The 12,655-nt window shown below is 33.4% G+C and overlaps 1 protein-coding gene across 3 annotated transcripts in view; it reads right to left on the minus strand.

Moving 5' to 3' along the window:
* LOC102016365 (solute carrier organic anion transporter family member 1B3) overlaps window positions 1-12,655 on the minus strand; it is a 91,251-nt gene that overhangs the window by 27,809 nt on the left and 50,787 nt on the right. For all 3 annotated transcript variants that reach the window (XM_005379055.1, XM_013511267.1, XM_013511266.1), the window contains 5 exons: window positions 10,352-10,591; window positions 6,336-6,500; window positions 4,547-4,742; window positions 3,171-3,336; window positions 866-1,050 (listed from right to left, as the gene is read on the minus strand). In XM_005379055.1, the coding sequence (XP_005379112.1) occupies window positions 866-1,050; window positions 3,171-3,336; window positions 4,547-4,742; window positions 6,336-6,500; window positions 10,352-10,591 (952 nt within the window). The remainder of the gene's footprint in view (window positions 1-865; window positions 1,051-3,170; window positions 3,337-4,546; window positions 4,743-6,335; window positions 6,501-10,351; window positions 10,592-12,655) is intronic.

The raw sequence follows: 12,655 nt of genomic DNA on the forward strand, positions 1-12,655 counted from the left end.
CTTTTGCATGCCTATATCTGGTAATCTGAACAACTAATCTGAAGACAACAATATGCAATATAACAGCCATTGGTGAATTCCTACCATCTTGTCTAGTGAAACTCTGTATTGTTTCTAATGTTTTTGCTTGTTTGTTTTTAGTTTTTGTCCTCGCTAATGTTTTGATCAATTTTTCACTCTTACATCTGGTAGTCTGACAAACTTCGTTGAAGATAACAATATGTAACATAACAGCCCCTGTTAATTCCTATCATGTTATTCTGAAACCCTATATTATTGTTATTGTTCTTGCTTCATTTTGTTTTTGTCTATGTTGGTCTTTTGCTCTTGTTCTTTTTTAATATTCTCTTTAAAATAAAAAGGAATAAAAACTGAATGCTTTTCATTTTTTTCTTTTGCCTACATTATTATGAGACAGTAAGTCAAAAGCCATTCTTTTGGTGGATGGAAAGCTTAAGATTATTACTGACTGAAATTTAAAATTAAATCTGACACACAAACGTTTTCTTTCAGTGAAATTAATGAATGATTCTCCCTAACAAGCTTATCAGCATTCAAAGAAACTCACAATAAAAAGTTCTTTTGAATTCATAGAGATTTCTGACAATGGGGCAATGTCAGTCTGTATTTTAAAATTCCTAGGAAGAGGAGAAACTGTGGAGTCTATATTCCATAATTTAAGAACAAGAGACAAAATTGTATTAATTATGGCTAAACATGACAAAAATCCTAAGCAAATGTATTATTAATTAAAAGATACAAAGACATGCATTTAGGTCCCAACTATTGTATAAAAATTATGTGCATCACTAAATAGGTTTATGGTCTAATATAACATGAAAATGCTTTAAAAACTCATACCCACCTCATTCTTATTATCGTATGTGCAGTGCTTCCCAATGCTGAGATAAAAGCAAACACAATTTGCACACTTATATAAATGTAATAGTAACGTTTACAACCATCATCTCTTGGACATTCACCAATACGGGCTGAATAATTTGTGCTGGGGAAACCAGATACTTCGAGACAGCTACAGTTATAAAACACCTTTAAAAAAAAAAGTTTTGGAAATATTATATAACAAATTTCAAAATCCCTGTAGAACTATATATTTCATTATATCTAAGTAAGCATTGTCTAACTAAAATATTTAGTTTTTAAAAATTACTAAATATATCATGCTTAACAGCTGAAAGGTAAAATAGTTTAATGTCTTGCTTTCCAGACAAGAGCATATAATTCACTTTTAATATTATACTCATTTCTAATTTAAAACTAAGAAAAAATTGAAAAATGTAGTGTTTGAAACTCTATATAATTTTCTAAATCATGTAAGTTCTTTTTGATATTTCTCTTCTACCCTCTCTCTACTTCTATATTATACTTATCTTTAACAATTTCAACTGAGTGTTGGAGAAAGATTTGGGGGGGGGAATTAACCAGAGAAGGCAGCAACAGAATTCTTTGAAAGGGATGAACATCTACAAATAGAACTGCCCATCATAATGGGTTGCTTCTCAGGGAAAATGAAGCCAGTTAAGGGTGCTGTAGTTCTATTCTGGGAAGCAAATATAACACCCAAAACTGTACTTGAAGGTAATAAATAGATGGTATCAATACTATTGAAACATATCAACACAACAAAATTCTCAGACCAACAAAGCACAAAAAGTTAAAATTTAAGAACACCTGATTTTAGAGATTTAATCAAGCGAGTAGTTCACATAAACATATCCCTTTAATAAATTCTATTCTCATTCTAAGCTAAAGCAATGTTTTAAGGAAGTTTGAATCTATTACAACTAAAATCCAGTTACAGGAATAGGAGATGAAGAAGAATTCATACTTAGGTGCTTTCACAAAGCACTGAATAAGCATATTGGCCAACGAAATGAAACTTCAGAACAAAGAACCTTACATAATAATAGACAGCTTATTAATACGAATTTCTTAGAAGACCTTTTAAGGATCCCCAAAGTATTCAGAAGATGATATACCTGTAGTAGACAGAACTCTCTTGAGTATTTACTATCACATCTCAGTCAGGCTTTCAACAGTGGGAAAAGTAGGAACATAAATTAAGCGGCACTTTCAAAGAAAGCACGATAGCCATGAATCTCAGAGATGAGCTTTTAAGGACATTCCTTAAGCCATATTTGTGAAGTTTATTAAAGTTCTGCCCCACCTTCATAGAATGTTGAATACTTTATTCTTCAAAGTTGACCATACCTTTCCAAAGTACCAATTTTAGGATCATAGACAAAGGAAAGATGAAAACTGTTTGAAAATCAAACATAAAAGGGTGTCGCAGAAAGCAAAGCTCAGAGCTGGTTGTATTTCTAATGGCAGAATGAGATTGGGTCCAGAATATGTACATCCAACCTTGTAAGTTTTGAGTAGACTGATGGTATAGGATACATCAGAAAAGGAGAACCCACAGTTTACAGGGAAAACAATGTTTTAATTAAAGAAAAAAATAGCATCTCATTGTGTATGTTATCAATATGTGAAGATACAAAATTATCCTATCAGAAATGCCTACCTAAGAAAATAAGTAACAGATGACAAGAATTAAGCTATTAAGTAGGAGGAAACAATTATTTCTTGGAAAGGCAAAAGGGTGGTGAGACTAGAATTTAACTCATCAGAATTCATATTCAAAATTATTTATATAGATTTATATAGATAAAATATAAATATATAGATATAAATTTATATGGATTTTTTTATATACAGGTTTGTATATACATCATTGTTCTAATAGGCAGATAATGCTGACTCAGGACTTTCTCATGACTTATGGAGGGCAAATTAATTCCAAATCTATCAAAATCATATACTTCTTCAGTCAAATGAAATGATTCATAGGGACTTTAAGTACATAAATTTTCCAAAAGGTCATATTGTTACAGTCGCAAGGAAAAATAATGGGGTAAACTCAAATTAGAATTAAAATAACAAAAACTTGATTGCTTCTCAAAGCAGGATTTTTAAATGGAGCTTTGTGTACACAACATCACAGCTATCACAATCACAGAAAATGCTCGAATCTTTTTCTTGTATCATTTTAATGGGGACATTACTTATAGGAAGATTTGATAAGTGATTATTAAATGTAACCTATGATCTGGATTATGGATACGAGTGAAAGTAACACTAATACTTACAGCAAACTTTCCAGTGCCACTTCTAGAAGTGCATCCTGCTAGACAAGGTGACAGGTAAGTTACTCCATTTTCCCCACAGACTGGTTCCCATTGACTTTCATCACAATTACAGTCTGAGTTGCAGTAAGATAATGGTACATTTGTATGAGATGTAACCGGATTAAGTCTGGAAATATATGAAAAATGGATATAAAATAGAGAAGAGGAAGAAGCAGAGAAACAGAAGAGAGATGAGGGAAGAAAAAAGAAAAGAGAGTAGTACAATTTACCTAGGTTGCCAGTAATAAAGAAAGGAATACAAAAAGATTGAGCTGCATGATTTTTAAGGTTATATGAAATTCAAAGTTCTGGTATGCTGTGTTATGATTTACTAAAGCATTGACAGTGGATGGGAATACTCAAAGACTGTCAGGAATAAGAAGAAACAGGAAAATAAATCAGGATTAGCTGGGCATGCCTCCAAATGTGGGAAGACTGTAAAGTTAAAATTGACACCTTAGAGAGCCTGAAGTTCAAAAACCAGGAGTTTAACAGTAAGTAACGCTAATGTACATGGTTACTGAACTGTGATCCCAGGGTATTTGGTTGAATATGAACCTTTGTAAATTTTAAGTAATTAACTGTATTCAGGAGATGTCAGTTTGTGTGGGAGTCTGGCCATTGATTTGGAGTGGACTGAAATACTAGGAATATTTGATACTATGAGATAGTACTGAATAAACAAAGGTTTTCAAAGTATAATATGACATTTTGTACAGGATATTTAGCAATTATATTTACTACAGAAACATATGGAAGCAACAGTATTGTCTTTGAAAAAGTAAGAACTTAGTAAAGTGTCTACAAGTGTTCTCATGTACAAATAGTTGTAGATAAAGTAGACTGTAGATGAAGACTAAAGTAGACTGTAGATAAAGTTTGTTCAATCACTTTTGAAGAATATTGTTTATGTCACAAACATGAGCTATTTGAGCTTAGTGGTTAAGACTAGAGATCAATGAATATGAATAAAACTTCTCAACTCAAAAGCCTTCTTCCATCAGATTTGAATGAAAATTGGTGAGATTACATTCAAACATAGTTAAGTATATAATCTGTGCATCTTTTCAAACCTTACTTGCCACATCTATAAAATGGAGATAAAAATATCCATCATTCATTGTAAGTACCCCCAAAAATGACAGTTATTACTGTTACAAGTGCCTCTAAAGAAGAAATAAAAATAAATGCTTTAGATTGCAAGAAGTGTAAATTTTGAGAATTTGTAGATAGAAATTCTCTCAACTAAAAAGAAGTTTAATAAAAGCCGTGTTTTTCCAAGAGTCTTTTCATTGGATAGTTAACTCATTGTGGAAATGATAAATTTTTATACAAACCCATCATGAGTCAATGTTAAGCCAGCAACTGATTTGTTTTCACACATTAGAGCAAAATTTAGTACATATCCAATGAAGCCAATGCATGAAGTAAATAATGAAAATCTGACAATTCCAACTATGGTTAATTTCAGTTTTCTAATGAGGTATCCTCCTAGAAACAATCCAGCTCCAATATGAGGTAGGGCTACCAGTCCTAAAAATAAAAAGAGAAAAGTACTAATTATGTAAATATAGTTGTTCTAATATGCTTTTACATATAAACACTGTATATTACATGTAACACAGTATATATCAACACAATTCATCCACTCATGTCTCTTCTTAAGCAGAAGGGCGACAGGTTCAAATGGAAAAGAGAATCAGTGTGAGAGAGACAAAAATAATTTCTTCCTTCCAAAAACGAGGGTTTAGTTTCTTTAATTACAAAGACAATGAATAGATGACATTTGTATTTGAACAGATGATTTCCATGAGGGTCTTTTTATCCTGAAAGACAATAAAAATACACAAACGTCCTGTTTAAGACACTTGTTCCTATTATCTAAAATTCTTTACATTTTCAAAATGAACAGTGTCAGCACTCAAAACTCCATTCCAGCTTGTGCAGTGGATGACTAAACCTTCTCATATAAAGGGTTGAATATCTGTGTTAATATCTATTCCATGTTCATTCATACAATTAAGTAAATAGATCTATATATGCTATTTAAAATGTTTGATCCCTTTTATAAATTTTTATTTCAGTAATAAAGTTATTAAAGTTATTTATAACTTTATAAAGCTATTAAAGAAATCGACTCCTCTAACAGAAAGTTCTGGCTTGGTTACAGGAAGTCAAAATTTAATCTCTACAATGAAACTTTATCTTAAATTCAACTAGAGAATCACCGAGTATATACATGTATTCTTTCCCTTTTCCCTTTCTTCCTTTCCCCTGATAAGATGGTTATACAACTAGTTTCTTTTAGTTCATTAAAAGGAAAGTTTTGTGTTAATAGTATATGGACAAGATATCATGGCTATATCTTCTATTCTGAATAACACTACAAAGACAACAATACACAATGCATCAACTGTTGTAACTGTCCTACTAACCTGTTTTAAGACTCGATTTCACTGTTATGTTTATTTTTTTTCTCTTTAAAAGAAAAACAAGAGAATCACAAAATCCTGGAGCAGAACATTAGGAAAATCATCCTCAACTTACTCTTTCCTTATATACTTATGATCTAGTTATATAAAACTTGATACATATTTAATGCATCAAATATGTACAGTGTTTCCACAATAATGGAGTTCCAGGAAAAGTGATATAAAAAGGTTTCTTCAATAAGCAGATTTCAATATGACATTATAAAAAGATATATAAAATTCAAAAATATGACATTTGTTTATAATCATGCATATTTTGATGGTGTATTTAAAATAATTTCTACTTTAAAAACATCAATGCCCATATTTTATTTCAAAGTCCATGAATTACAAAATTATATTGACCACATTTAAAACAATTTATTTTGTTTTGTCACATTAAACTATGAAATCTAATTATATAAATACAGAGTATGAATGTTGCATTTAGCATGTAATTTTTCCTTTAGAAATTACTGTAATGTAAGTTGCAACTTCAAGGCCAGAATAATGATTGACAAATTCAATAAAGTTTGAGAGAGTATATGGAAATTACTTGCTGAAATAAAAAAAATCATACAATAAACTGTCATTTGGGCTACAATTACTCATTATACCTCATTTATGAAGGAAGCATGGAAGAAAGATGTCTTACCCAAAAGAACATTAGCCTGAGATGCTGTCTGACCAAACTGTTGTTCTATGTATTTGAAGATATAAGTAAATGAACCAATGATACTGCTGAAATTTATCAATGTGAAAATCGCATACAAAACATATAGGCGATTGGTAAGGAGGCTTTTCATGGACTTTAAAAAACCTTGAAATGATAAAAATAAAGACATTATTATTATAAAGCAACTTATATACATGATAATATCATCATCATTCTTATATAAGATATTAATAAATGCATAACACAACTGTTAGACTACCATGAAATCCTACTGCCAAATTTTAAAAATATATTCCTTCATTATTTTCCATACATACATCAAAATTTATTTGTTCAGTTAAACATATCTTGTTAAAATGCTACATATGTACTTTTTATGGTTGATACATTGTGTCAACTTGAGGAATCTAGAAGTTTAACTAATTAACAGCAGTTCTAGATCCTGGGGTGAAAAGGACATGCCCTTATGGCTCTAGGATGTTGTTTATTGTGTCAGCTTGTTGTTTATTGTGTCAGCTTTCAATAATTATTGAAAAGTACAACTAAGTTATTCAGTAGGAGGCAAGGAGTCTTACTTTGTAAACATCCTCAACTTGTGGAAGAGGAGGGCACAGAGATGGTGTGGATGTGGGCGGAGAGCCAATACATAATATAAGGGAGGAAATGAGGCTTGTTTCCCCCCATTTTGCTCTTGCTGATTTTGCTGTCTGCTGTCACCTTGAACTGTTGCCCCTGTGACATGCCACCCTGCCTGGGAGCCAGCTGATTATGGACTGAAACCTCCACAAACTGTGAGCTAAGCAAACCTTTCCTCCTGTAGTTTTGATTGTTGGGCATTTTGTCCCAGCAATGAGAGAAAAGTACCCAGTATGGTACTGTTTTGTATGTGCTTTCTGCCTATAATATTTGTTTATTCTAGGAATTCTACTATGAGCACCATACATGTTAATTTATTTATTTGCTCATTCAGCAAAGATTTGGTGTTCATTTGGGCACCAGGCAATGTGCTAAGTATCTGAGGAGCAAATCAATCCACCATGAAATGTGTCTTATACTTATGAGCACATAGGGGCTGGGGATTTAGCTCAGCGGCACAGTGGCTGCCTGGCAAGCGCAAGGGCATAAGTTCAATTCCTGGTACCAAAAACAAACAAACAAACAAAAATTATCAGCACATAATTGTTATATTAATAATTATTGAGTAGAAATATTAATTATAACTTTAATGCAAAATTCACAGAAATAAGAACACTGAGGTCCAAAAATCTTAAAGTCCATTCTGGTATAAGTTTGCAGATGTCTTGTAATCTGGTATACAGCTTCTTGCCTCAATAAATTTGGCAGCATAACAAAGTAACTGTCTTAAAATGTAGGAGGATGAAGTAGGGGACATCAGTATGTGTCTGAAGTTATATAATGACAGGAAAATAGTAAACAATTTGTGTCTACAAAGGCATGTGAGAAAATTCATAAATCCTGTCCATGGCTGATATTATGTGTTAAGGCAGATTTCCAGTTCAACGAGGTGTAGTGAAAATTAAAGTCGGAAGGCACCACACAGAAAAGCAGAAGGAAGTATCAGAATTAAGCAAGACAAAGCCACATATGGTTTTCGAGAGATGGCTAGGCATTGAAAGATCTTTTTATTTCATTAAAGATTTCAATTTTTTGACCAATTTTACATGCTTATATCTGGTAACCTGAATAACTACTTTGAAGATGACAATATAAGCTATAAGAATCACTGTTAAATTCCTATCACCTTGTATTTTGAAATTTTCTATCATTTCTAATTTTTTTTTACTGTTTTTATTCTCTTTAAAATAAAAGATTTCAATTATCTATGGACAAAACCAACATTTTCATCTAATATTAACTGAGAAGTAGTTTCATCTGTATATAATAAGAAGAAAAGAGGATTAGGGCAAGGGCTAAAAAGAGAAGAAAAGTGGGGACATTTATAGCACAAATAAACATTTAAGATGATTAGACCAAAATACTAAAATTCTCTCCATAAGATTCCACAGCGAGCCAGGCATGGTGGTGCATGCCTGTAATCCCAGCCCTCAGGAGGCTGAGGCAGGAGGATTGTTGAGAGTTTGAGACCAGCCAGGGCTACAAAGTGAGCTCAAGGCCAGCCTGAACTGCATAGTGAGACCCTGTCCCAAAAAGACAAAAAAAAAAAAAAAAAAAGGCCCAAGATTTGAGAGTCATTCTAAATGAGTAATGACATTTGAATAACAGAAATAAAGAATAGAAATTTATCACATCTTTAAATTTTTCAGGCAGATTAGAACTTCCAGGCAATCGTAATTCATAATATATCCCTAAGACAAGGATTTATGCAATTCCTCTCTTTTAGACAGTTCTCGTTGTTTACATACTGTTTTTACAATGAACTGAAATTTTCCTTTGCTTCTCTCTAACCACTTGATCTTAGCTTTCCTGGAGAGTATATAAAATAAATTCAGTGTATTTCCTTCTGATTTTGTGCTCTTAATTATTTCATCCATTTCTAATAGGCATACAATTAAGATCCTCTTTAATTTTAGATCACTACCCTACAAACACCTTTGGTAACTTGATGTTTATAATTGTCTTATTTTTGCAGCTTCAATTTCCTCTCTATTCTTTTTCTGGCACAGTCCAACCTGATTCTTACAGATTTAGGCAATCCACTAATGTTTATGGATTTAATATGTAGAAAAATTGCATATATAAAAATGAAAATTTTTTGGTTTTTTTGTAACAGAAATTGAACTCAGGACCTTGTGCTTGCCAGGCAGGTACTGTATCACTGAGCTATGTCCCTGGCTCTTGATATGCTATTATTAATGTACATGTTAAATTTCAAAAACTGTTAACTCAATAGTGTGCTGGTAAATGTGTAACAAATGATGCTTGGGGAAACAAGTCTTGCTTTGTAATATTTACCAGGTTTTGTAGTAATAAATGGTGATAAATTCTCCTGCCATGGCCAGTTCTGAAATACTAATATAGTTGAAGAATTAACGATTCTCTTTTGTGGGACAGTACAAACTGTCTCTAACACACCGTTATTTAAGGGTTAAATCATGAGAAGAAGAATAAAGGGGGTAAATTGAAAAACTGATAGGAGGGCAAAATTGGGCAGTCATTGAAATGTAGCAGGTAAATTGAAAAACTCGTAGGAGGGAAAATTTGATCAGTAATTGAGTGTTGACATGAAATATCAACTGGAAAAGGTTACCCAGGGTTTAGTCAGTGGGTGTTTCGGTGATTAACATTTCATCCACTTCCCCCAATCTTAGAGCTGCTGTTGACAACTCAAGATTTAAATGTTTTTGTTAGGCTACTGAGGATCATTGCTTCTCAGTGGTTCTCTGTCATTTTATAGGCCTTACACTGGAAAGAGAAAGCTCTAGCAAAGACTGAAACATCTTGATTCACATTAATGACTCCAAGCATTTTAACTACTACTGTGCTAATTCAGTTTTGAACATCTTGGCAAACAATATTTTTTCTGAAAATTACCAAGAAAAAAAATTTTACTCTAATTACCTACACTTTGAGAAAACTTTCTTGACTTCCTCCTTCCTCTAAGTCTATCCCTGAGAGTAGTTAAATTTAATCTGGCCCCAAAGTCATTAAAGAAAATTTTACAGTTGTCTCTGTACCTGTGCTTCTCAGCATCAAGAAAATTATTGGAAAGAATAGTAAATTATTGGAAAATAGAAGCAATTTTCTGTTACTAGGACCTAGTAGGTGCCTGATTCCATCTGTTCAATAAGTGAAATAATGAAATATTATAACTCATTTAACTCTCACTCATGTTCTGCATTATATAATTGTGCAACTAATATATATTGTGGTTTGTATGGAATAAGTGTTTTAGCCTTTTAGCACACAGAAAGGAAATTTCAGATTATTTGGATGTGTTATTATTTTGGAATACTCACTCTTTCTTTTCATTAGTATTAACATTTCCATGTAGTCTATGAATGTAAAGTTCTTACCAGTCAGAGTAATGTCTTGACTATGATTGGTCAAATTAGCTGTTTGCTTTTTTTCTTGATCTGTTTTGAGTCCATGCAAAGATGTTGAAACTTTCCTTCTTTTTTTCTGGGGTTCATTTGGATTTTTGGGGAGAAAAAAGAATGGTATGGAAGAAATAATGGAGAGTAGTCCAGACACAAGGAAACCAAGCCACCAAGCACCAACCCAACGGGCATCCTGGGGGGTTATTCTGATGCTGCCTAGAATAAATAATTAGGAGAAGCCAGTTAAAAATCATTTTGAAATAAAATAAGTGCTGGGCAACATTGATCATGATTATTTTTATTCGTAGAAGAACAAAGTAAACTATAGTGCCTCAATCCTAAAGTGTTATTTAATTCTTTTCATACTTTGTCCTCACAAAAATTAGAGAAGTCTAACATCCAATGACATTTAACAATTGCTAATGTCCTGGAACCAGTCATGATGTTGTTGTCATATCCTGAACTTGTGTATGTAAATTCCACAGCTTTTCTGATGACATCCCTGAAGAACTGCCTACATTGGATATTTAAGCCTGCAAGTGAGTTGAGAACCACGGAAAGTATAGGAATTCTCAGGTTCATCTGAAAACATCTATCGGTACCATCTGCTGAGGTCAAGGAGTACAGCACTGAAACCTAAACAAGTTTGCAGAAAATGCTCAGAGCCACCAGAAGGGCTTCTCATCACCCCAGCAACCCTCGTTTACAACTCTGTTGTCAGCACAAAGGATGAAACTGGTGGAAATTACACACAATGAAAGTATGTGTTTAAAAACAACTTAGAAAAGTTAGACTCTAAATGTCAACTATCTTCAGCCACATTCTTTATGCTATATTTTCCTTTAAATCGTACATGAGTTAATGCTATATATGAAGTGTAAATGAGCTGCTTCATTAAGTACAAAGTAGTCCAGGTATTATGAGAGAATACAGGTGGCAATAGCAGGATGGCAGAACAAGGAGCCATAAACTATCCATCCACCAGCAAATAAACTGATTGTATAGCAATACGCAGTCCATGGTCAATATGTGGTGAAGCAAAGATGCATACTTTATGGAGATAAGGCAGTAAAGAGAGCCAGAGAAGTGGAGTCTGACAATCCAATGTAGTCCCCAGGGTTACATCCTTAAGACCCAGTATATTCAGCGGGGCTCTATCTCCTTCATTTCCATCACCTCCCAATCATGCCATCAAATTACGAGCCCATCAAAGAACCCTCCACTAATGAAGTTAGAGCACTTAAGATCCAATCACTTTCTACAACTTCCACCATTGAACACATGAGCTTTTGCAGAGACAGGTCAGATCCAAGTGATAATGCTCCATACAATTTCAGTGTCTTTTTCAGTTGAAATCTTGAGGGCCAAAAAAGAGTGGAAGGATATGCTCAAGGTGCCAAGAGAGAAATTCTGTCAACTAAGAATTCTATAGCCCTCAAAACCGTCAATTGAAAATGGAGACACAAATCTTCACAAACAAAATCTGAGGATGTTTAGACAACAATGAAATTAAGGTAAGGATACTCATCAAGAGTATCTAAACCTCGGAAGAAGCAGAAAGAGGGAGTCCAAGACCCAGTTGGATGTGTTAACATCAGCTCAAGATGGATACCTTTTCCACTAGGATGGGAAAAAATTATGAAAACAGATGTGGTGCAGATGTATCTGCTGGAAGTCTGAGTTGAATTTGAGAAAGCTTCCATATCATGGCCACTATTTCTTGGGTTTATGAGGGAAGTGCTCTGAGATGGAAGAAGGTCATGATGTCATTCATGTGAACATTCCTTCATGGATTTGTTCCACAACAGGCTTTAAGTGCTCCTATTGTGAACCTCTCTGCCAGGACCAGAACAAGTGACCATAAACCAAAGTTTACAGTGCAGCCCTCAAACTACTCCAGCTGTCAGTCAGCATTGCAACCTCACCTCAGCTTTAGAAAAGCACACTCTAAGTTCTGCACTTCAGTGCCCAATCTACCATCAACCAAATTTTGAAATTTACTTGACTGGGTGATCATTTCTAAGGGAAAAATATTTTAATTTTTTTTTTTTTTGGATCAAGTAACCTAAAACAAGATTGTTAAACTTTCTCACTATATACTTGTAACAGTGTGGTACAGTAGGAGGTGAATTTCATTTTTATTGTGATTATGAATGCACTTTCTCCAACTTGAAAATTTGAAAAAAGGGGGGCTGGGGATTTAGCTCAGCGGCAAAGCCCCTGCCTGGCAAGCGCAAGGTCGTGAGTTCGGTTCCCGGTACCAGAGAAAAACCAAAAAAA

The sequence above is a fragment of the Chinchilla lanigera genome, unplaced genomic scaffold (assembly GCF_000276665.1).
Source record: "Chinchilla lanigera isolate Chin_1 unplaced genomic scaffold, ChiLan1.0 scaffold00012, whole genome shotgun sequence".
NCBI classification, from domain to species: Eukaryota; Metazoa; Chordata; class Mammalia; order Rodentia; family Chinchillidae; genus Chinchilla; species Chinchilla lanigera.